This window comes from Canis lupus, chromosome 13, assembly GCF_048164855.1.
Source record: "Canis lupus baileyi chromosome 13, mCanLup2.hap1, whole genome shotgun sequence".
Lineage (NCBI taxonomy): Eukaryota > Metazoa > Chordata > Mammalia > Carnivora > Canidae > Canis > Canis lupus.
In genome coordinates this window covers 9,674,812-9,701,652 of record NC_132850.1, presented here as the reverse complement: position 1 = coordinate 9,701,652, position 26,841 = coordinate 9,674,812, and the positions used below count along the sequence as shown (strand labels likewise).

The window sequence follows — 26,841 nt, the reverse complement described above, 5'->3', positions numbered from 1 at the left end:
TTGTTAATAGCAACTTTATTGTTCCACTGGTGCAAAAAAAAAAACAAAAAACAAAAACAAAAACATAATTGTACGATGCATTTCCCCCTAAATTTACAATAATGAAGGTTATACATAAATTATATTGATCACAAATTTTCTATTTTATACTAATATTTAGAACAAAATTATTTGGATAAATATGCCCAGAGTACAACATAAGTTCTTAATGGATGACTGAGTCCAAATATGCAAAATATAGCTTTTGGTATTGACCATGGTGTTTTAGAATTCTCAGACATGCATTAATATATTCTAGTTTTAGGGAAAATTTTACACATGGCCTTATCTTGCATTTAGGGAAAAGCCCAAGCTGAATTTCACATATGTAGTATCCCTTTCCTCTAAATTATTCTCAAATTGGACTAGAGAACAAAGAGACAGACACTTTCAGGTTAGTACTCCCAAGTAATGAAGGAAATTACACAACCAACAAAACAGAATAAAGGAAGAAGAGCTTCATTAGTAGCTAAGAGGTGGTTTGTCTTTCCTTTTTTTTTTTTTTTTTTTACAGACCACATGACTTTTAAATAGCAGATCAATCATGCCACCTGGGGTGATAAGACAGATTGAACACTTATGAAGTGAATAACTTTATTAAGGTCCTGAAGGTGAGTGTCCGGAGGTGCTGGGTAAAACACATCACAGGTAAGAACGGGAAACCTACCTCAGCATTTCTGAAAGGCACAATCTATGGAAGGGAAACCTAGTATAATAAAACCCTTACTGGATGTACATGGAAAAGAGTAGGGTGAGCCTGTTTCCTTTTCAAAGGACGAGACCTTCATAAATTGGACCCTCAGATTCTGGTGATTCCCGCCTCAAACGCAAATGCTCCAATGTGTTATGAAAATGTTTGTTGATCTGCTCTGTTTCTTCACTGGACTCAAGATTTGGGAGATCTTCACGAATCTTTTGGATAAGCTGGTTCAAAACTTGAATTGTGACCTACAAGAGAACATGTACAGTTACAGAATCTAGCATGTACCATATAAAAAAGATAATTCAGTAAGAATTTTTGAGGATCTTGTGTTACTCTCAACAGTCATCAAAGTAATTATAAAAAAAGAGAGATGAAAACATGATGCCTGGTTCGAGCAACAACTACTGGCAACTCACCAAAAAAAGACAAAACAACAACAAAAAGAAAAAAACCAAAAACTTAACAAAAAATAGAGCATCGTGTACCAATACAAGAAAAGCAAACTTTTATTTAACTGATAAATCTTGACCAACACTGTATTAGTGCTAAAAGGGTAACCCAGGGCAGCCCGGGTGGCTCAGCAATTTAGTGCCACCTTCGGCCCAGGGTGTGACCCCGGGGTCCTGGGATCGAGTCCCACGTCGGGCTCCCTGCCTGGAGCCTGCTTCTCCCTCTGCCTGTGTGTCTCTGCTTCTCTCTCTGTGTCTCTCATGAATAAATAAATAAAATCTTAAAAAAAAATAAAAATAAAAAATAAAAGGGTAACCCATATAAGAAATTATTCTAAACTTACGTGATAACCAATAAGCCTACTATATTTATATATTTTTTCAAACAGTGACTAAAAAATATTCCATGAATATTATAAAATATTCATGAACAAAAGAGATGAGAATTTTCTTGCACATATGAGTTCTTCCCTTAGAGAGATGCATCTATAAACCAAAGAATACTAAAGAATGAACAGAGACTAGTAGGTGCATTCTCCAAACTCTGACCCTTGTAAACAAAAAAGAAAGCATCAAGATGATAAAGTTTTTTATGTATCAAATCTCTGAAGAGCAGGAAAGAAAAATATTAGTTCAGTAACAATATTTTATTACAGTTACTTACCGCATCATTTTCCTTTTCATAAAAATAGATATATCTGTTCAGAATTTCTATAAAAAGTTGCACTTGTAAAGAGGGGTCCATGCACTGATTTGCTATTTTCAGAGCTTTCTTTAGGCATTCCATTACCCTCTTGCCTCCATGAAGCTAGAATAAAAGGGTGAGGTGGGGGGGGGAGGGGGAGAGTATTAAAGAGATTAATGAATTACAAATGTCCCATTTCACACCAAGAAATAAACACAACACTACAGTGGCTCTTTTTTAAGGTGTACAACAAATTTAAATCTCTTCATTTCTTTTTTTTTTTAAAGCACGCAGCTATAATTTACAAATAGAATTTATTTTATGTATTTATTAATTAAATGTTTTGGGTTTAAGATGTATATTTTTTAAAAAGCAGTGTATAAACTTACTGTATTATAATATACTCAAAGTGGCGCTTCACCATAGGATGTAACTCTATACATTATACATTATTGTCCATTTTATTTCTCTCTTTTTGTTTTAAAGATTTATTTATTTATGATAGACACAGAGAGAGAGAGAGAGAGAGAGAGAGAGAGAGGCAGAGACATAGGCAGAGGGAGAAGCAGGCTCCATGCACCGGGAGCCCGACGTGGGACTCGATCCGGGGACTCCAGGATCGCGCCCTGGGCCAAAGGCAGGCGCCAAACCGCTGCGCCACCCAGGGATCCCCCATTTTATTTCTCTTAATAAACAAGGCAACTTTGTCAGGCTTCCAAGCCCTCCAGATGTTTCACCTCTAGTGCACAAGGCCATGGCAGCTATCCCCTTCCTGCAGCATGGTCGGGAATGACCTCCCTCCTTACCTCCTCCCCATTTTTGTCTGTGTTTCTGCCAGACCAGAAGAGATGTGCACAGGTGCTCACAGCTCGGCCCTGATCGGGTTTCTTCAGAAGTTTGGATGCAGCAAGTGCACACTGAGTTCTCAAAGGTTCATGATTCTCTTCACTGAAGCACTTCATCCTCTCAAAAGTACCAATGATCAAGGTGATGGCAGCCAGCTGTGCTTTGGAATCACTGATTTCATCTTCATACAGAGAAAATGCCTGGTGAACAAGAAGTAGAAAAAACCTTTACCACCATCTATTGGAGTGTTTTCTAAAGTACTTCCCACCAAAACCCCATTTGGTGATAGGCTCTGTACTCCCTTCACACGTTGACCCCTCCCTTGGAGAGTCCTAAGACACAGCTCATGCAAGAGAGTTGTTTTAACTTTTCTTTAACCCAGAGTTCCCAAACTAAATTTAACAAAGGAGCTTTTCACTCCAGCAAACACTTATACCAAGACCCACCCAGAAATCTTAAATCTCATTAGCCCCTAGTGGATGGTCCATTTTCCTGCAATCATTGCAACTAGAGCATTAAGGAGTTCCAAGACGGTGGGAAGGGGTGGTTATACATTCACTGAAGAGGAAATCCACGTGCACTATATCTTACCTACAACAGGTGGCTGCACACAGCAAAACTGATCAGACAACACAGAAAGGAGAAAAGACAATTACCTGGGACATAAATTCATATGCTACCGTTTCATGATTTTCAAAACCAATTTCTCCAGCAGCTAGAGCCCCTTGAAGGAAGAGTCTCAAGGGTAATTCTGCTAGCTCTGCCTTGATCAAAGCACTGATAGTCTGGTGAGCGAATGAAAAAATCTTCTGGCATTTCTTTTCCCATTTGTCATCCTAAAAGAGAAAAAAGTTTAAATTACCTTACTTACTTTCAAGATGAGCCAGCTCAAGAATATTCATTTTCTTTTTTTTTAAAGAGTTTATTCATTTATTCATGAGACACATACAGAAAGAGAGAGAGAGAGAGAGAGAGAGAGAGAGAGAGGGGCAGAGAACACGGGCAGAGGGAGCAGGCCCCATGCAGGGAGCCCGATACACGGAATTTGATCCTGGGTCTCCAGGATCACACCCTGGGCCAAAGGCAGGTGCTAAACCACTGAGCTAAACCCAAACCACCTGTTGGGAAGACCTGGGCTGCCCAAGAATATTCATTTTCTTTTTTTTTTTAATTTTTATTTATTTATGATAGTCACACAGAGAGAGAGAGGCAGAGACATAGGCAGAGGGAGAAGCAGGCTCCATGCACCGGGAGCCCTACGTGGGATTCGATCCCGGGTCTCCCAGGACCTGGGAGAACCCTGCGCCACCCAGGGTTCCCGAATATTCATTTTATGAAGCTTCTATAGAACAAACAGGGAAAGCAGGAGCGCTGAGCTCAAGGTTCTCCTGTTATCCTCCTTCATCTCATTTATGAAGCACACAAGTCCATCAAGCACAGTATCTTCTCAAACAGATACTTCTATCTACTATCTTCTCAAACACAGATACTTCTCAAAGTATCTTTGTGGTTACTGGCTGTATAATTTTTGAATATTTGGCATTTTGTTTTTACTCATCAGAAACTCAAAACACACCCCAACTGGACAGAATTAGGAAGATAAACAAATGGATTTTAAACACTGAGATCATCCCTAAATCCACCACCCAGCATTGATCACTGATAACATTCTGATGTTAACATCTTTTTTCCTATGCAAATGTACTATAACTGGGATCGCTATTCTTGTTTTGTTTTCTACTTTATAGTAACTCATCGAATGAGTTAAATTGGGTTCATACTGCATATACTTGCATCAAACTTCTTTTCCTTCACTTATTTTGTCATAACAATCTCCCTCACGATACTAAGTTCCTGGAAATCACTTTAATGACTAGAAAATATTCCACACACTGGATATAGCATAATTTACTTAAATATTTCCTTTTGGAAATAATCTGCAATACCACAACGAATGCTAATGTTCCATATACACAAGGTTTTTTTGAATCCCTAATTATTTACTTAGTATAAATTCTTAGAAGTGGAATTATTAGATCTTTTAAGGCTCTCCATATTGCCAGTTTTTTATACAAAGACTGTAGTATGTCACATGCCCACCATTACTAGGTGAGAATGCATTCTCATAATACCATTGCCATTGCAAACCTTCTTTATTTTTTCTCTTTACCAGTTTGATTTCTAAAACAGAGGTTCATTGCTGTAATTACCAGTGAGGTTAAATATTTTATCTATATCTGACCATTCAAATTTCTTATTAAAGCAATCAGTTCTTTTCATTTTTTAAAAGAGGGTAATAGTCACAGACTTGCTGTAAGAATTAAATGCAATAATCCAAGTATATAGATAATCCTTGGCACAGTATATGGCACATAGTGAATGCTAGCTGCTATTTCTATTGTTACATTCACCAAAATCTATACATGGAATGCTGGAAAAAGTCCTAAATGAGCAGGTGGCATAATAAAAACTGACCGGCTATGTCATGCTGGCAAGTCTACTGAATAAATCTTGTTTCTCCAATATTAGAAAAGTAAGTCTACTGAGTTTTTATTCTTTAAACACTAATTTGACTGTCCAACTTTAGGTACATCAGATTGAAGGATTTCCTATAAAACTATCATCATTGAAGATTTAAGCCATGATTTTGCTTAAGGAATACGTGCATAAAAAAAGTACATGATTCATAAAATTATTCAATTTCAGGCTTTTGGAGAGAGGTTATTATGCAATGCCAGGCAAAACTATCTTGAATTAGATCTCACCTATTATGTACTTGCAACCTCTGCTGAGATTACTGTATCACTTTAGAATTGGTAGAGACTCTAAGAAAGTAAAATCATTCTTAAACTAAAGCACTCTGAGCCAATTTTGTAATAAACTTATCAATGTCTCCAAGTAATCTTTAAATACGGAAAAACTTCTAGCATAAATTTACACTGTTTTAATCTTTCATTTCTAAGTGTTTTTTGTGATCCCTCAGCTAGTATGCAATCTACCAACACTACGGTTAGGAAAACTTAACACAGGATGTATAAAGAATTGATCTATTGAAACTGGAATTTTATTATTCCATAGTCTATTTCTGTATATATTTGAAATATTCTATAACAAATACACATAAAGAAGAAGAAAAAAAAGAAAAAAAGTAGTGACATACTTAAATGTAAACCCACCACTTTAGAATTCTCTTTGTAGCGAAACGCCAGCTGGTAGGCTGCAAACACCAAAGGTGGCAGCGTGAAGCGAATCCGTTGGTTTCCACCAGCTCCAAAATGTTTTCGTGCGGTGTTTAAAATCTGACCAAAAAAAAAATCCCCCCCAAACATTAATCTTTCCTGCACTATGATTAATCATTTATAAAATTAAATGAGGGCTCTAATCATTGTTATTGCTACAATTTTTAATTGCATCTGCTGCTATACCAGGCTTAACAGTAGATGCTTACATTTCTTATTGCACTGAGTCAATAAAACCAACATCATAACCAAAACAGATAGTAACCCTATTTCACAAATGAAGAAGGTTCAAAGAGGCCACATAATGTGCCCAAGGTTACAGGACCAGTCAGAGGCAGAGATACATGTTAACATATTTTCATATGCATATGTACAAAGTCGGCTGTTCTGACAGAGATTGCAGGTTCTGAAGACAGACTTCTACTAACATTTACTTACCTGAGTGACCCTGAGCAAATTCTTTACCTTCTCTTAGCTATTAAAGTTTCATTTGCTTTTGTTGTTGGGAAGATCAAGTAATACACATGAAGAGTTACTAGTACCTGACACAAGGCAAGGGTGCCAGGGCTTAGAAAATGTTGGCTATTACTAGAATGCAAAATAGCTATATGTATTTTGTTGGTATGTCTTACCTGCTAATTTGGAGAAAAAAGACAATTAAGGTAAAAGGAAATGGCAATATACTTTAAAAGAGCCACTGTGAAATAAACGTCATATTGTCTCGGAAAAAAACCGCAAGAATTCATGAAATACTTTTTAATATGTGTGATACAATGTGTGACATATCCAGGTTTTTAAAATTTCTCTGATATAATAGATAAGCGAATGCATTCTCCCTTGGGGAAGTCAGAGCTACTGATCCTCGCCGTAAAGGTCTCTCAGTGCACAGGCATAATCAACTGGCTACATGTGGAAGGGATACTTCCTACTACTACATTTGGAACAGAACAAAAAATGAAAACACACGTAGGCACGTATGTGAGACACAGAAACATAAGGGAATCAATCAGCCAGTCACTATGTACAGATCACACACAGCGCACAGAGTGTGACGCTGGCCTGCCCAGAATGTTTATCAGTAAGCCAAGTCAAAGAGTATCACACTGCCGACAGAAATCATTCTTCTTCACACTGCTTGTGATGGAATACAAGAGTGTCAACTACAACAAAAAAAGTCACCAGGAGAAAGTCAGGACTCAACCTCAAATGAAAGTGTTCCCCATCATATCATCATCTAACAGCCTACAAATCCAACAAGTTAAACTACACTTTTCCCAAACAATAATTAGATTGCCATCTGTGCTAACTTCCATTAAAATAAATCATCATGCATCAATCACCAATATTCCTACTCAGGCCTATTCATTTCACAAAGATTTATTGAGGACTAATGATAAAGAAAGGAAAACTTCTGATTGTTCTTCACCAGGAAAAAGAGGTTAAGAAAAAGAATTTGAATTTTAAAGTCTTTTCATACATTTTTAAATTTGTCAACTTATATTTTCAGACCTCAGGCACATAAATACAATTGAATATACGGATTGCTGCTTATACTCTAAGTTTTATCCTGATAAAGAAAGTTATGACAAACTGGATAAAAGGAGCATAGTTAAAAAAGAAAATGAACATGAAGAAGTACTATCCACTCAACTAAGGAAGATGGGCTTTCTATAATTCTTAAGTCCTCAAAGAAACTAGAGCAACCAATATATTTCCCATAAGCTCACAATTATGCATTTCTATATAAAGTCAAACTCCATGGGTATCACTTAATCTCTTATTCAGCTGCAACTTTTTCAAAACCTTGTAAGACCAGAACTGTTTCAGACCATTTTAGGTACATCTACATGGAATTTCGACCTAGGAGCCGTGACAGTATGTGATAACTGAGTTAACTCCTACCAAGTACTGCTGATCCGGGTCCTCAGACCGCAGAAGATGAATGAATCTGCCCACAAGGCTCTGCTCATCAGCAAAGTCTTCTGGATCAGGGTCTTCTATGGGCTGATCTGGCTGATCCTGAATCAATGTGGACACCAAATTCATTATGGAATCCACCTGTAACATGAGAGATGCAGGAACCACTGAAGTGAAACCATCAGCATATAAAGTCACTGTCAAAGCGTTTCTAGTTGTGTAAAGTCCCAAGGAGCAAACTCTTTACCTTCTCTTAGCTATTAAAGTTTCATTTGCTTTTGTTGTATTAAAAACATAATTCCTTTTATTGTAAGAAGGTTGATGTATATTGATGTGCATATAGACAAGAGTAGAAAAACACACACCAAATATTAACTAATAGTAGTTATTCTCTTTCTGGTGGGCTTATAGTTTTATGTATATATTTTTTAGGATTTTTTAAAAAAATTATTTATTCATGAGAGACACAGAGAGAGGCAGAGACACAGGCAGAAGGATAAGCAGGCTCCATGCAGGAAGCCGGACGCATGACTCGAGCCCCCCCAGGCATCCCAGATTATAGTTTTATTTTTTATTTTTATTTTTTTTAAAGATTTATTTATTTATTCATTCAGAGAGAGCAAAGAGAGAGGCAGAGACACAGGCAGAGGGAGAAGCAGGCTCCATCCAGAGAGCCCGATGTGGGACTTGATCCTGAGTCTCCAGGATCACACCCCGGGCTGCAGGCGGCGCTAAACCGCTGCGCCACCGGGGCTGCCCAGATTATAGTTTTATAATTTCTTCTTTATACACCTCTAATTTCTAATTTATATAATGAATAAACTCATTGTAATCTTTTTTAGTATTAAATTACCCTCTTCTCCCATTTCATATGTCTGCCTCAAAGTCTAAAATCATTACTATATTGTTTCTGTTTTCCTAATACCGCATGTTGGTATTCTCTTACCTGGTCTTGAGAGACAATTTCTGTGTTATAATCCAGAACATTACTAAGCACATAACAACTCATGCTCTTTCTGGACTCATAGTCAAAATACTCAAAAAGTGGGTGAAAATGTTTTAATTTCAAGACTGTTAAGATATTGTTGTAAGTGTCAACAGGTATCTTCAAAAGTCTGGTGAGCTCTTTTGAAACTGCACTACTGGTAGCAATACTACAAAAAAGAAAAATAACAGCCTTTTAATGAGTAAAATTAACTTTCTATATATACAAATACACTGCATAAAAACTTGAAGATTTTCATTTTCACGTTAAAGGAAACAGGTCAAGTGAATTACATCACCTCAAAATACTCCAATGACTTCCTTCTAAGAAGATAACGATGCCTATCTAAATACAAACATGTACTCATCTCTTAATGTTCTATTAATACAAAATAAGACATAACATCGAACAGGTTATATAGCTGGAGTTAAAATGACTGTCTAGAATTTGACATTTTTAGGAACATATTTTAAGTGATAGTTAAGTTCTTGAGCACCCAGTAAATGATGTATACTCATGATGAAAATCAGTAGGGAGAAAAATTCATCCAAAACTAGCAACTCCACAAAATAGGAAAAAAACTGCTTCTTCTGCATCAGATGTTGGTGATTTAGGAAAAGCAGGCTGAATTTAAGGTAGCAGCTTATCGGAGTACTCCGTGCAGTGGAGGATGGGACAATAAGGGGACTGCTGGGGAAAAGGTAAAGGGATCACAAATGCCCACAATGGCCACTAGAGGATGCCAAAGACTAGGAAAGCACAGTTGAGGAAGCTCCCAACTATTGGCAACAAAATGGACTTTCCTTGATGGTATCAAAAACAAAGCTCAAAATAGAAAGATATTTTAAACCAATTTAATTTCACCTTAAAAAAAAAAAACAAAAAAAATATATATGCTCCTAATTTTTTTTTACAACTTATTCATCTGTCGAAAATCACTTCCTATGAAAATACTGCTTAACATAAACACAGCTGACCCATGAACAACATGGATTCGAACTGTGCAGGCCAACTTATTCATGGATGTTTTCCTACAAATATAGTATGGTACTACAAATGTATTTTCTCTTCCTGTAATTTTTAAAATAACATTTTCTCTTCTCTAGCTGACTTGATTTTAAGAATATAGTATATACTACATGGAATGTACAAAATATGTGTTAATCAACTTACTGGTAAGGCTTCTGGACAACAGGCTATCAATAGTCAATTTTAGGGAGTTGCAGAGTTCTTCAATTGCGCAGAAGGTTAACCTCCACATTGTTCAAAGGTCAACTGCTAATTCCCTTACCAGTTTGAAAACGTATTCATATATTAAAGGGGTCTGAAATGGAGAGACTCTGGTCCATGAAGACTACTTAAGAGTCCATGAATGCCACTATTTGATCATGTACACAACCAACATATTGGTTGTTACTTTCTGCCCTGATTAATACCAAGCATTATCAATCTAACAAATGCTTAAGACAAATGTAAACATTTCAAAAAGCAATTAAGAAAAACTAATCTAGAATTAAATAAGTGCTTTATGAGGGTTTTTATAAAAATGTAACTTTGACTTACTGTTCAAGGTTGAGCTTATTAAATATCTCCACTGTAGTTTCTAGAACTTTATCAACATAGTCCACACGATCAGGGTAACACTTCATAGCAAGATTAATTAGAGAGACTTGTAAAGATACAACATCCTCTGAAGGCATGTCTTGTCTAGACTGAAATATTTAGAAAACCACAGAATTTATTTTAAACAATCACAAAAGGGTCTACCTCCTGAGAAGTTCCAAAGTTTTAAGAACTTAGGAGAAAAGCCATACAAACCTGTATTACTGTAGCCACCTGCTGTGAAAATATGTCAAAAAGTTTAATATCTGCTGGGATTCCAGGTCCATCTTCACGGTGAGCAAATAAAGCTAATCTGAAAAAGAAAACAATCTGTAACAAATACAGGGATTTAGGTAGTCGGATCATGGATGACATTTTGTTCTTTATACTTTTCTATATTTTCTACAAGGTTTTTCTCCTAGAACACTAAAAAAGATTTTAAAAAGGACTGGAATGGAGTCGATCATTTTTTTTTAATTTTTAAATTGGATTATTTGCTCTTTGGGTGTTGAGTTGGTCAGTTCTTTATATACTTTAGATACTAATCATTTAGTGGATAGGTCATTTGCAAATATCTTCTCTTATTCATTAAGTTCCCTCTTAGTTTTGTTGACTGTTCCCTTCACTGTGCAGAAACTTTTTATTTTGATGTAGTCCCAATAGTTTATTTGTGTTTTTATTTTCCTTGCCTCAGGAGACATATCTAAGAAAATGTTGCTATGGCCCATGTCAGAGAAATTGCTCTCTTCTAGGATTTTTATGGTTCTAGGTCTCACATTTAGATCTTTAATTCATTTTGAGTTTACTTCTGTGTATGGTATAAGAAAGTGATCAATTCATTTTTAACCAGTTTCTTCAATAATGTCTTATTTTACTGTATTCTTACAATATGTTCTATTTTACACCATACATAAATAATTTTTTTTTTTTAAGATTTTGTTTGTTTATTCATGAGACACACACACACACACAGAGAGGCAGAGACACAGGCAGAGGGAGAAGCAGGCTCCAAGCAGGGAGCCCGATGCGAGGCTCAATCCCAGGACTCCAGGATCATGCCCTGGGCCGAAGGCAGGCGCTAAACTGCTGAGCCACCCAAGGATCCCCCCATAAATAATTTTCAACAGCCTGATTTTGCAATATTTTTTGAAGCTTATTCAAGTAGACAGGGATAAAAATTCGTTAGTGACAAATGTATTTTAACAGCCATGATTTGAAAGAGAAATCTTCAAAAGATAAATCTTAACTAGCCTCCATTAAGAATATGTCCAATTCGCATATAATTCTTGCTGCCCAGATTTAAACTGATAATTTGGAGAATGTGCCATATAAATTCTCAGACTTTAATAACTTAGGTATTTAAAATGTAACAAAAGGTATTTGCAGAAATATATCTTCACTTGGGCTCCTGGTTTCACGATGTCAATGATGTGTAAGCAAACGAGCAGGACACATATTATATACTAGCACTCAGTATGGTTGCCAAGCAGGTACTCATTAAAGCCATTATCAAAGGCCAAGTTTTATACTTTTAACCAAGATGAATGCCTAAAATAGTAAAATTCAAACATAAGGGGAATTTTCTAAACATATTTAATACTTCAAAATTCTTCTTTTAAAAAATGTGACAATAGAGTGATTACCTAAACATTCTTAATCATACATCTAATAGCTACTTGGTTAAAAAAACAAAAAACTCCAAATCAAATCAGTTCCCACTAAAAGGTAACATTCATTATTGTAAAAAATACATTTTATTCTTTGAATTTTAAGATTTAAATAATGGATCTGTAGGACATTGCCAATTAAATGTATTTCCATGCCTCCTGCCTAAGCTAGACAATCACCTGGAAGAAATTCATACTTACAGAACTAAACTGTTCATAAGTGTAATTACTTTACAATCATTAATATAAAAAAGATGTAAAAGAAATAAGCAATTCACAAAAATGTTTTAAATTCATTAGTCCCAAGTTGGAACACTGCCCTCTAGTGTTGGAAGCACTTACCTATCAATTAAAGCAATGATTATGTTCTTCACATTTACATTTTGGTGTAACTCAGCACAGGCCCGGAGAAAAGGATTCAAAGTCTGAAGGTGGAATTCATCAGGGAAAACCTGAAAATCAAATAATAATTAATTGATACAAGTAAATGTATTTCACATTATATTTTGGACTTATGGTAAAGTTCATATTTGTAGAAATAATTGTTTTAATCTTATACAACTAAATTCAAATATATTACTTTTGAGCTTCCTTAAAGCTCAGATAAATATTCCACTAACCAAAATACATCTACAACTAAACTAAAACTAACAAGAACTGGAGAACTTAGAGGCTACTCTTTTCCTACATTTTGGAGGGAAAAACACATCAATACTAAGACCAAGTCATCAGTAAGAGAAAAGAATCCTTTACTCAGGACAGCTTATTTTTTATTTTTCTTTTCAAAAATTTATTTGGGATGCCTGGGTGGCTCAGCGGTTGAGCGTCTGTCTGTCTTCTGCTCAGGGTGTGACCCCGGGATCTGGGATCAAGTCCTGCATCGGACCCCCTGTGAGGAGCCTGCTTCTCCTTTTGCCTGTGTCTCTGTCTCTCTCATGAATAAATCAATAAATCTTAAAAAAAAAAAAAAAATTTACTTGAGAGAGAGAACATGAACCCGCAACTGGGGAGGGAAGCAGAGGGAGAGGGAGACTCCTCACTGAGCCCAGACCAGCATGCTCAATCCCAGGACCCCAGATCATGACCTGAGTCAAAATCAGGAGTTAGCCACTCAACTGACTGAGCCACCCAGGCACCGAGGACAGTTTATTTTTTATTCTATCAAGATTTTTTTTTTCAAAACAAAACTATTTAAGATAAAATGAGTCCTTTTAAAAGATGCAATATATGTTCTCACTTACCTGAATAATACACTCCATGAGATACTCTTGAGCCAAAGCATCCCTGCAATTCACAACTTGCTCCAATATGCCAGTCAAAACAATCTAAAAGAAAAGAGTAAGAGTTAAAACATTTTTAAATGCTAAGCCACGCCTCTAATAACATTTAAGCTACTAATTTGATAATCTTTAGATTTTTCCTTAAAAAAAAAAAAAGATTTTATTTATTTATTCATGAGAGACAGAGAGAGAGGCAGAGGCAGAGGGAGAAGCAGGCTCCCCGTGGGGAGCCTGACATGGGACTTGATCCCAGGACCCCGGGATCATGGCCAGAGGCAAAGGCAGACACTCAACCACTGAGCCACCCAGGTGCCCATGAATCTTTAAGATTTTTCCAACCCATAGTTTTTAAACGAAACTTTAACATTTCACAGAGGAATTTTTTTTTTTTTAATCTTTATGATAGTGAGAGAGAGAGAGAGAGAGAGAGAGAGAGATTGAGAGGCAGACATAGGCAGAGGGAGAAGCAGGCTCCATGCACCGGGAGCCCGACGTGGGATTTGATCCCGGGTCTCCAGGATCGCGCCCTGGGCCAAAGGCAGGCGCCAAACCGCTACACCACCCAGGGATCCCTCATAGAGGAATTTTTAAATAAAAATTTAAATTCTGGGGATCCCTGGGTGGCGCAGCGGTTTGGCGCCTGCCTTTGGCCCAGGGCGCGATCCTGGAGACCCGGGATCGAGTCCCACATCAGGCTCCCGGTGCATGGAGCCTGCTTCTCCCTCTGCCTGTGTCTCTGCCTCTCTCTCTCTCTCTCTCTCTGTGACTATCATAAATAAAAAAAAAAAAAAAAAAAAATTAAATTCTGGACTTCTATTTAGAAAGTCATTTAAGACGTTTATCAAATTCATTTCTCTTTTATAATTTGTGCCTTTTGTATCCTAAGAAATCTTTGTCTAATCCAACATTATAGGATTTCCTTTGTGTTTTCTTCTAGAAGTTTCATAGTTTTAGGCTTTATATTTAGGTCTCTGATCCATTTTTTAAGTTTTTCTATATGGCGAGAATGGGTCACCATTCAAGGATCTTGTTTGCCCAGAGATGTCCAACTGTTTCAGAAAAATTTGTTGAAAAGGTTACCACTATGCTTTTGTCAAAAGTAACTCATTACATATGTGTGACACTATCCTGGATTATCTCTTCCAGGGGTGAGCAAATCTAGCTCAATGTCTGCTTTTGTAAATCACTTTCATACTGTCTGTTGTTGCTTTTTGCCACAACTTGTCGTTTAGTAGTTACAGACAACAAGGCTTGCAAAATCAAAAATATTTACTACCTGGTCCTTTTTTTTTTTTTTAAGATTATTTATTTATTTATTCATGAGAGAGACAGAGAGAGAGAGAGGCAGAAACACAGGCAGAGGGAGAAGCAGTCTCCATGCAGGGAGCCTGATGTGGGACTTGATCCCAGGTCTCCAGGATCACACCCTGGGCCGAAGGCAAGGATCCACTGAGCCATCCAGGGATCCCCACTGTAATAATATTTAATAAAAATATTTTAATTAAGAAAATCAGGCTTCAAATTTATCTCATGATGTAAGAAAAGGTAACAAGTAAAAGGATATAAACCTGTTTGTAACGTTCCACATTTACACCTTCCAACTGACTGAGGCGCACCAAATTTGTTCCCACTAAAATTCTCAGTTCTTGTCTTTCTCGTTCTCTTTTTTCTCTATCTCGGCTATGTCCCTGATGTTGCATTCGCACCCAGAGTTTGTTCATCTCCGCAAAGTTAAGTAGTACAAAATCCATGGAATCACTGATATCGCCAGTTGTTTCTTCACTGCAAAGAGAGAGTTGAAAAAATCTTTACATCTGCTATTTACACTATAGGACCAACTTATTGTTACCATTCTCCTTTGTACGTTTCCTTCTTATCCCTTTAATACATTGATACTTTACAGAAAAGACTTTCAACTTCATTGGCTTAGTGTTCAACCTCAAGGGAAACAGACTCAAGAGAAAAAAATACCAGGGAGAGGACACAGTGCAAGTATAAAGGAACAAAACACTTTCCCCCATTCCCTACCTTGGCCCAACTTTTCTCAGAGCAACTCTATTAATTCAAAAAGCCTAAAAAAAACCTGATACGCATAACGTACTGCTAACTACACCATTAAAAAAAAATACATATATATATATTTAAAGGTTTTATTTATTTATTCATGAGAGACAGAGAGAGAGGCAGTCACAGGCAGAGGGAGAAGCAGGCTCCATGCAGGGAGCCCGATGTGGGGACTCGATCCCGGGTCTCCAGGATCATGCCCTGGGCTGAAAGCAGGCACCAAACCGCTGAGCCACCCAAGGATCCCCAAAAATATTTTATTTATTCATGAGAGAAAGACAGAAAGAGGGGCGGAGACACAAGCAGAGGGAGGAGCAGGCTCCATGTAGGGAGCCGGACGTGGGACTTGATCCCAGGTCTCTAGAATCACACCCTGGGCCAAAGGTGGGCACTTAACTGCTGAGTCACCCAGGGATCCCCAACTACACCATTTTTAAAAAAAGATTTTATTTATTTATTTGAGAGAGAAAAAGAGAGCACAAATAGAAGGGTGGGGCTGAGGGAGAGGGACAAGTGGACTCCATGCTGAGCACAGACCCCGATACAGGGTTCAATCCCAGGATCCCAGGATAATGACCTGAGCTGAAGGTAGATCTTTAACTGACTGAGCAACCCAGATGCCCTAACTACATCATTTTATTGTTGAACATTTTCAATTAGAATATAAACTTTGTGAGGGAGGAGACCATATATTTCCTGCTGATTTTTCATCTCATAGGACAGGGAATATAGGCTTTTTAAAAAATTTTTTTAATGATTGCCTAATTAAATGCTCAAAATTGACAGTCAAATCATAATAAAACAACCTCATTATCTTCTCAGCATTGTTAAATTTTTACCTTTTCTATATCATTTATCACATGCATGGTAAATTTTTATATTTTTTTCTCTTAAAAAGAAATTGATACAGATACACTAGAAATTACTGAACTGTATACCTTAGAAACAAATGAATAAGTAAAGTTAAACAATGAGTGCCTGACTGGCTCAATCAGTAGGGACATACGACTCTTGATCTCAGGGTCCTGGGGTTTGAGCCTCATGTTGCATGTAGAGATTACTTTAAAAAAAAAAAAAAAAAAAAAGTTTTTTAAAATAAATAAATAAACTTAAAAGGAATTAAGGTCCTCAATCTAGGAAATCTGCATATAAATAGTTCACCTAGTTGGTTGTAGACCACAGCTGGTTGACCATCTATCTTTATTGTGGGATACAAGTGAAATGGATGTGGATACTGGAATATTGGTCACAAGAGACAGGGCTCTCAAAGGCTTTTTTTTTTTCTCTTGGAGTTAATATGCAATTTGTGTTCACAGATAACTTAAATCACTTCTATCCAGGGCATCTAGCAGTCCATAAATGACAAAAATTGATAACACACTCAAAAAACAATATGAAAATTAGCTAGCTCATGGAAAAAGTTAAGCATTTGTCAGTATTTCACTACAAATATAATTTCAAAATATAACTCATTTAAAAAGTCACATCTTCAAAGAATACTTAATGTAATGGAAAAATACTCATAAAAGTATGTTTAATGAAAAAAGCAGGTTCTAATAAACCAGACATAATTTTTATTTTATTTATTTATTTTTTAAAGATTTATTTATTCATTCATGAGAGACACCGAGAGAGAGGCAGACACAGGCAGAGGGAGAAGCAGGCTCCACGCAGGGAGCCCGATGTGGGACTCGATCCCGGGACCCAGGGTCATGTCCTGCGCTGAGCCACCAGGTGTCCCTAGAAGAGTACATTTTGCATCATACCACATATACTGAAGAATTCTACATCACAAAGGAAATCTCCAACTGAAATGTTACAAGTACTGGTGGGAGGAAAGAAGTAGTACTTCTCCCAAGTCCTGTGGGTGGGAGAAATACTGTTTGTTTTTTTCTATACACTTTTCTATACTTCTTATATAGTCTACAACAAAAAAGTAGAACTAAATCAAAAAAGAAAATCACAAAAAAAAAAAAAAAAAAAAGAAAAGAAAAGAAAATCACTTACTCTGTTGGCTCTCCTTCATCAGGTAAGATGTTTCTGGTACACTGAAGAAGATAGTTTCGAAGAAATAAACCTCTTAAGGGATGCTGCACACCACGACACATTTCTACCAAATCTTTTAAGATATCTTTCCTGGACTGAGGAAATGACTTGACATATACAACTCCAACTGTGATCAACAGGTAACTAGGGGAATTATGAGGAAACATTGGATTAAAATATTCATAAATAAATAACAGACTCAAGTCAAGAATTTGATTATGTACAAACATATTGAACCCAAACATATTAAAGCAAGATGGACCATTCTACATTCCATTCTACAATGAAAATATATCTAATTTAAAATGCAACCACTCACTAACCCTCTCCCCAATCTGTACATATATTTATATACAAATTACACATATACTTACACACATACACAAATATATGTGTATATATAAGTATATGTTGCACACACATACACATATACATACATAAGTATCATTATCATCTTTAAGCATACTAGTAAGAGATTAAATGTCATATTAATTTTTCTAGTAGTCAAAACACTAAACAAAATAGTATATCTGCTTTTTCTATTTCTATATAAAAAGTAAAATTATACCTTAAAGCCTTAAAAGAAAACTCAGAATATCTACCAAAATGCTAATTTCAATTTGCTAAGAAATTAAATAACCTTAAAATTGGTTTTTAAAAATCAAAGTTTAAAGGCTATATCATAAAGTGGAAAATGCAGATATAAAAGCCCTCAGATTCTCAGTTACTTACAGCCTTGGGATAATGTTTCCAGCATACTGTACAAGTTCATAGAGATCTGCCACTTTTCTTCCTTTAGCAAATTCATCTGTCAGGTAGACCTCCAAGTAGTGTAGTTCATCAGAAATAGCCATATCTTTTAATTACGATTAAGGACTGATATAAAGCCAAGCCAACGTAAGCAATACTCTGGAATTTGTTGGGAGTCATTAAACTATTGGGAAGATACCTTAAATGAAGATAGAATTTCAGTTGGGCTTTCCTTATTTTAAAATAAGGGTTTTTATTCACTCAAAACAAATGAGCAAAAAGAAAAAAGAGACAGACAAACCAAGAAACAGACTCTTAACTACAGAGAACTGATGGTTACCAGAGGGGACAGGGGTGGGGGGATGGGTGAAATAGGTGATGGTGATTAAGGGAGGGCACTTGTTGAACACCAGGTGATTAAAATAAAAACTTAAAAAATAAATAAAATAAAATGCAAAAAAGATAAAATAAGGTTTTTAAAAGATGTCTGGTAAAGCAAAGCAGTAAAAACAAGGAATGCCCATCAGACTACTAGAGGGTTTTGAAATGGCAAATCATTGAATTCATTTTCATTTGAGTCATGCATGACAATGTCTAAGCATTAAAGAACCAACTGCCTAACAGCCTCAATACCCCTCATGAAGGAACTAAAAATTGAAATACAACAACAAAGAAATTTAAGCATAAAGGGTTTCTGATATTAAGTCTTTCTTTTTCCTCGCTTACAAAATCTACATGGAGTACTATTTAGTTAAGACAATGAAAAATAATGTAACACCAGAAAAACGCAACAAGGAAAAAACAAAATATGGCCTTATCAAGAAAAAAAAAGTACGATCAAAATGGTCAATCCTCAACATTCAAAAGATACAAAGTTCATAGTAGCTCTTTGGTGATAACATAGAAGTCCGGAGTTCACCAAGCATATTAGAAGCATGTTTCAGAGCATCCATAAGCTTGTTTTTGTCCTACAGAAATACCAAGAGAATGGAGGGGAATGTTTAATTTAAATAAAGATATAACTTGGATTTGTTACACAGTATACAGAACTTAAATTATTTTAATCACATGTCAGGTTTTTTTGTTGTTTTTTTAAGAGTTTATTTATTTATTCATGAGAGATGCAGAGAGAGAGAGAGAGAGAGAGAGAGAGAGAGAGAGAGGGCAGAGACATGGGCAGAGGGAGAAGCAGGCTCCATGCAGGGACCCCAATGTGGTACTCGATCCTGGGACTCCAGGATCACGCCCTGAGCTGAAGGCAGATGCTTAACCCCTGAGCCTTCCAGGCATCCCAACAATCAGATTTAGTTTCACCTTGCCTTCTTCCTACTGAAAGAAAAAGATTCATGGTTTCTCACCAGGACTGTGAAGCTTAGCAAGTCTTATGTACCTAAGACTACACACTTCCTGGCATAACTAATTTTTTCAACTCCTAATGATTATGAAACTAGCGCCATGAATTCACATGCGCCTGCAATCGAGAGAGCTGGCATACCAATTCTTTTAAAGCAAGTTACTATCCTGACAATGACTTTGTCATAGGTAAAGACTCTTCAGAGATGTCTGAAATGACCATCCCTGTAAGTATACTTTCCTCCTCACAATGCCCATGTGTCCCACTAAACACATATTATGACAATGCCTTTAGATACAGGAAGCAATATTCATACTCAGAAAGAGACAAAAACAAGCAATATCAAGTTCCATACCCACTCATATTCTCTATGCCAAGACATTTTTTTTTTTTTTGGAAGAAAAAAAAATACAATACATACAATTGGTTAAAACAGCTTATCACTAAGCTTTAGAAATTGTGAGGCACTTTACAAAGGTAAAATCATCATCATCAGAGCAACTTATAACTTGAAGTACCAGCCTGTTTGGTTCTATTTCTTAAGTTTTAATGCAGAGAATCTATAGTTTCTACACAGATTACCTCCTACTCTGTCTTTTAGAATATGAAAACACAGAAATTTTCAAGCTGGTTGCTGCAAAAATATATGTCCATTCAGGATGAAAACAAAAGCCTTCAAGATAGAAAAAAGCTGAATAATCCAAAATGAAAGCATTTAAATACATTCTTTCAAAAAATATTTATTCAGCACCCATTTTATGTCAAGTACTCCTCAGGTTTGAGGTATAGAACCAATGAGACCAGTAACCGAGGTCAGATATTGGCACGGCGATAGAAGGTAAGGTTTCTTGTCCTCGTGGGGCTTCTATTCTGAGAGGGAAGACAGACAATCCCAAATCATAAATGCAAATGCAAGTAAACAGGGCTCCCTGTTGAAATTGCTCCATGCAGTGCTTGAGGGACATGGGACAGAGGACACTGAAGATTACATTCAGCAGAAGCAGTGGTGCTATACAACCTTGCAAAACACACAGACTGCAATTTTGCCTCTCACGTTGACATTCTTACCAGGCATCTCTTCATCTGGAATGACTGGACCTTCACAGCCTGGATGGCTTCATCCAAGAGCTTTTCCTGCTCATCCTGAGGTGACTGCTGTGTTGTAGGCTAAAAAACAACAACAACAACAAAAAACTTTCATTAATGTCTCATTAGCACTCTCTTCCAAAAAATCTGCTACTTCTGTAGTTCTAGCCATAGCCCTTTCCCAAGGCTTTCATAAAAGCCTCATTCCAGTCCTAGATCTTAAACCCATTTATCTATTTTTGACAACTATTTTTTTTTTAATTTATGATAGTCACAGAGAGAGAGAGAGAGAGAGAGAGAGAGACACATAGGAGAGGGAGAAGCAGGCTCCATGCACCGGGAGCCCGACGTGGGATTCGATCCCGGGTCTCCAGGATCGCGCCCTGGGCCAAAGGCAGGCGCCAAACCGCTGTGCCACCCATGGATCCCTATTTTTGACAACTATTGAACCGAGAGCTATACCGAGTCACCCAAATTAATAGCATAATAATACTGAAGGGGAACAGTAATGTGTAGAGAATCTCTACTCTCAGAAACTGACTCAACATTCCTGTAGCAGGCTGGTCCCAAAAAACATGGTGTTAGTTTGAATCCAACAACAGAACATGGCCATACAACCAATCTGAATCCTTGTGATAGGTATAGCCTAAACAAAATCTCTAAAAGCCTCTTTTTTGCTCTATACTACTTTTCATCTAGACTAGTTTATGAAACACTGACCTTCTCAGACAATATACAACGAGACTAAAAAACTAAGAAATAAAATAGCTGAAATTATTAGTGACTGACAGAAGACCACAAGGAGTACTCTCCTCAAGTCCCTACCTTACCATTTAATGTAGAGAGGTCTACAGCTATAATGGATACCTAGATACTCTTCTTTTTGTTATCAGCAAAACCCTGCCTGCAAAATTAATTAGATCTACCAAACGGAACTAACCACGCGATCCTTTACATGTATAAACACCGTGTTTATACCTCTACTGCAGCATGTGTTATTTTGTAATTACAAATTATGGCCATTTTTATGTCCTCAGGACCCAACACACTGCCTAACACATAACAGATGCTTCATAAATGCTCAGTGTATGAATGAAATGAGCTGGTTTTAGAATGTTTAGGTTTATATTTAATAAAAAATGACTAAAGAATCAACAGATGGGGGTGCCTGGGTGGCTCAGGTGGTCAAGCATCTGCCATCAGCTCAGGTCATGAACTCAGGGTCCTGGGATCAAGCCCGCATCCAGCTCCCTGCTCAGCGGGCTTCTGCTTCTCTCTGCCCCTCCCTCCAAATGCAGATTCTTTCTTTCAAATAAATAAAATCTTAAAAAAAAAATCAACAGACAAATGGTTAAGTTATAGTATACACATATACATAAATATATATATTGGAATATTATTCAATCATAAAAAGGTCAAAGTAGTGATATACGTGACATGAATGAAACTAAGAAACATTATGCTAAGCGAAAGAAGCCAGGCACAAAAGACCATGTAAGGTCTGAAGTCCATTCATATGAAATGCTCCCCCCGCCCCAAACAAATCATCCATAGAAAGAAAGTAGACTTGTGGTTACCAGAGGAGAGAGTGGGGGAATAACTGCTTAATGAGTACAGGTTTTCCTTTGGGAGTGATAAAAATGTCTTGGAACTGGAAACGGTGGTTGTGTAACACTGCAAATTTACTAATTGCTACTGAATTGTTCACTTTAAAATGGTTCCTCTTGGGACTCCTGGGTAGGTCAGTTGGTTAAGTGCCCTGCTCTTGATTTCAGTTCAGGTCATGACCTCAGGGTCCTGGGACTGAGCCCCAGTTAAGCTCTGCGCTCAGTGGGGAGTCGGCTTGAGGATTCCCTCTGCCCTTCCCCTCACTTGTTCTCCACTCCCTCTAGAGTAAATAATCTTTAAAAACATAAACGGGCTAATCTTATATGAATTTCACCTTAATAAAAATGACTAAAGGTAAGATGCCTCTATACGATGAGATGGAAAGGAGGAAGGCAAAGACTTATGTATAAACATAAAAGTTAGGGGATCCCTGGGTGGCTCAGCGGTTTAGCGCCTGCCTTCGGCCCAGGGCGTGATCCTGGAGTCCCGGGATCGAGTCCCACATCGAGTTCCCTGCATGAAGCCTGCTTCTCTCTCTGCCTGTGTCTCTGCCTCTCTCTCTCTATCATAAATAAACAAATCTTAAAAAAAAAAAAAAAAAAAAAAAAAAAAAAATAAACAAATCTTAAAAAAAAAAAAAACCATTGTGAATCAGAATCACTTATAAAAATGGAAAACTTTTTCTTGGTCTAATTTTGGAAAGAGGAAAAAAATTAATAATAAATGCCAAGCGTCTCTATTTTTTTTTTCCCAATGGCAAACTCTAGTAACCTGTGCTTCCCTATGACCACACTTCTTCACAAGCATATACAAATATCAAAGAAAAACGTACGTCTTTTAAACTAAATTTAAAGGGAAACTTAATTTATACAGCAGAACTACTAGTGTTAAAATGTCTCAGAGGCAAAGACAACCCCAGCATCTGAGGATTCTGACTTCATGAAATTCACCATTCATCCTGGACTGGTTCTCTGAGAAATTCAGTGACACCAAGCTAAGGTTTGGATTTTTTTGGCCCTTTATCTCTAGATGCAACAGATTTAACAATTATTAGAATCAATGGACTTCATTAGGTTCAGAGATAAATATAGATACATCAGGAAATTTTTAAATTACTTTTTTATTATGGTAAAATATATATAACATACAATTTACCATTTTAACTACTTTCAAATGTGCAGTTCCATGGCATTAAGCACATTCACATTCTTGTACAGTCATCAGCACCATTCATCTTCAGGAGTCTTTCATCTTTCCCAAGAGAAAATCTGTACCCATAAAACAATAACCCTCCATTCTCTAGTGCTACCCCACACAACAACCATTTTGCTTTCTCTGAGTCTGACTTCTCTAAGTACCTCATATAAGTAGAATTACATGTTTTTGTGTCTAGCCATTTCAACTTAGCATTATGTCTTCAAGGTTCATCCATGTTGTAGCATATGGCAGAATTTCCTTTCTTTTTAAGGATGAATAATATTCCATCGTAGGTATATACCATATTTTATCTATTTTTCTATTGATGAGATACTTGGCCTGCTTCCACCTTTTGGCTATGGTGTATAATAACCTTAATACAGCAAATAAAACTGTGGTTACAAAGAGACTACAAACCTAAAAATTTTTTTATAAACTGAATAGATTCATTGATCTATTAAGAAAACTTCAGCAGAATTCTTCTATTTTGCATCAGCTGGGTTTAAAATAAACATATAATATAGGAAACTACAGACTTATTACAAGGTAGGCTACAAATGAACTAAAACTATAATAAGGAAATGTTATTTTTAGAAATTACTCCCCAAGGCAATGTAGCTATTATACAAATGTAGCCATTATATGGCTATTCTAAGGGAGTGTCTTGAGGTTCTTCCTGGGAAGTGTCACATAGAGCAAGAGCAGTAAGAAATGTTGTGAGCATGGTTTGTTTGTTTATTTATTTTTGCATGGTCTCATTAAACACAAGCCAGGTAATCAATGTCTGCTTACTTATGGAACTAGTTCCCCATTTACAAACGGCTTTGTACTTAATGTACTTAAAGGTTACATGGATGAGAGAAAAATGGAAACATTACAGAATCAAGATCAAACTAACATTAGGCTCTCTTGAGCTTGAGACCCAGGCCAAACAGTACTCCCAAGAAGTCTACATAGCCGTCAGGCTCAGAGAAAGTGATCCACCATGAGTGGATCACTCATAAAACTGCTCTCCATTCAAACCACGTGTATTCATTTCCTCTTCTATTAAACAGAGACAGTAAGAGTACTTATATTACTATTATGAGGAATTAATGAAATGATACAGATAGAACTCAGAATATGCCTAGCACTTAGTAATCAAGCACTTTATAAGTGTCACTATTATTATACCTCCCCTTAGATACAAGCCATTATCTCCAGCCATCTAAGCACTTATTTGGTCCATCTCCTCACTGGTAGGTTGTAGCTGTAATCCAACACGCTGTAAGTCAACTGTAAGAGGAAAATCTCACAGATACAGAACTTCATCATATTCAACGTTAAGTACTACTCTTGTAATTATAAGGCACACGATTGCAATTGAAGTAGGGAGCTTTAGGATGATGAGAGCTTGGCAACTTCAAAATATGATTTGAACACTAACCTGGCTCCAGCTTCATCTGCCAATACATCTCCCCAGGAATTCTAGGCTGGACACGCCACGAACAACATTCACTTGTCCCAGCTTCATCTATTAGCGACACTTATTCTTCTCCATTTGGAGAATCTTTTTTTCCTTTTTTCAAACTTTTGCTAATTTGTTTGAGACACAGCACAAGCAGGAGAAGAGAAAAGGAGCAGCAGACTGTCCCGAGCAGGGGGCCCGACGCGGGGCTCGACCCCGGGACCCCGATCATGACCTGAGACCAAGGCCACCCCGCGGCCGCTCCCCCGGGAGGGTCTCTGCTTCCGTCGCTCGCAGGTCCTCGCGGGAGCGATCGCGTCACCGCGCCCTTCTCCCAGGTCCCCGGCCCCGCAGCCCGGGCTCCAGCGCCCGCACAGCGCCCCTCACAGTTACATCCGGGCCCACAAGCACCGCTCCCGCCTCACTCTCGGCGTCGCTCCAGCGCCCGGCACGCTCCGCATTGAGGCCACAGGACGCCTGAAGTGACCCGGCTCCCAGATCCTTGGAGCCAACACTTGTTTCCAGACGCAAAGGGGAGACTCCAGGATGACGAGCGACCCGCCCAAGTCCGCATCCGGGCTCCTCTCACAGGTGCTCGCGAGCGCGGGGCTGCGTCCAGCTCATCGCCTCGAGCGGGCTCACCCTGCACAGGGCCGAGGCGCAGGCGGCCAAAACTCTGACTGGGGCGCCCGGGGCGCGGCGGTCAGCGCCGCCCTCCGCCCAGGGCGTGACCCGGGTCCCGGGATCGAGTCCCGCGTCGGGCTCCCAGCGTGGAGCCTGCTTCTCCCTCCGCCTGCGTCTCTGCCTCTCTTCGTGTCTCTCACGAATAAATACATTAAAATCTTTAAAAATAAAAAACAAATGAACCCCGTGACCGTCACCTCACGAATGCCCACAACAGGCACATCCTAGTCAAACGTCTGCATCGTCCTCGCACCAGCCGCCGACCGTAAGAGTTCTCGGGGGCCCAGTCCCCGCGGAGGCAGGACGGCCCTGACGGCCGCGGGCGCCTCACGGGGCCCCGCCTCGCAGCGCGGCTCGCGGAGCAGCCGGTCCCCGGGAGGCGAACAGGCCGCGGGCACCGCCTGAGGACGCGGCCCCGCTGAGGAGGCGCAGGCGTGTGGGCCGCAGCCCAGGGGCCCGCTGCAGCGAGCGACCCGGAGCCGGCCAACAAGGGTCGGTGCAAACAAGTCGCCCTTCCGTCAGGGCAACGCGCACCACACGGGACGCCCCCGTAAGCAGGCCCCGCAGCTCGCCGGCGGACGCCGCGGGGAAGAGCCGAACACCAGGGCGCCGCTCCGACCCTCCGGCAGGTGGTTCTCGCGCAGCCAGAGGGCGCCACGCCGGAAACGCTCGCCGGCCGGGGCGCGACCTCCGGGCGGCCCCCGGCCCCTCACCGCGGCGGACCCACCCCCGCGACGGGCGGCCGCAGGCCCAGGCACGCCTCAGAACCGGCAGCCACCGCCCACCCCGGCCTCGGATCAGCCCGCCCGCGGCCTTCCCCGGCCTGCCCTCGTCCCGCAGGCCCAGCCCGGCGGCTCCCGGCCCCGACCGGCCTGCGGGGCTCCGGCTCCGCCCGCGCGGCTCCGCGGCGCTGGGAGGGCGCAGGGGTCGGGGGCAGGGCCGACCGGGCCCCGCGGCCGCTCGACACTCACCATGGCGACTCCCCGAGCCTGCAGCGAGCAGCACCCACCCCGCGCGGAGCCTCCCGCGGTCAGGTGACGCTGCGGCCGCTGCAAACCCCGCCCTCCTTAGCCCCGCCCCCGGGCCCCGCAGACGGCTCCTCGATTGGCCCGCGTCTGGGAACTCAAGTCTCGCGTGTTTATGGGCTCCTGCCACTCCCCGTGGAGGGACGGGCCGAGCGCCGGCCAGTCCGT

General features: G+C 39.1%; 1 protein-coding gene across 2 annotated transcripts; it reads right to left on the bottom strand.

Moving 5' to 3' along the window:
- VPS35 (VPS35 retromer complex component) lies at nt 1-26,770 on the bottom strand. Of its 2 annotated transcripts, none has more exons than XM_072772050.1 (17): nt 26,620-26,770; nt 20,695-20,793; nt 19,144-19,240; nt 18,255-18,378; nt 17,484-17,666; nt 14,981-15,194; nt 13,374-13,457; nt 12,475-12,584; nt 10,682-10,778; nt 10,427-10,575; nt 8,825-9,032; nt 7,864-8,019; nt 5,899-6,021; nt 3,379-3,558; nt 2,683-2,922; nt 1,856-1,999; nt 1-987 (listed from the first exon to the last, which is right to left on the bottom strand). In XM_072772050.1, the coding sequence occupies exons 1-17, from the start codon at nt 26,620-26,622 to the stop codon at nt 808-810; spliced, it is 2,391 nt and encodes a 796-aa protein (XP_072628151.1). In that variant the 5' UTR covers nt 26,623-26,770; the 3' UTR covers nt 1-807. The 2 variants fall into 2 exon arrangements, with proteins under 2 accessions (XP_072628151.1, XP_072628152.1); XM_072772051.1 differs by lacking the exon at nt 26,620-26,770 and adding an exon at nt 24,944-25,149.
- Nucleotides 26,771-26,841: the final 71 nt, after the last annotated feature.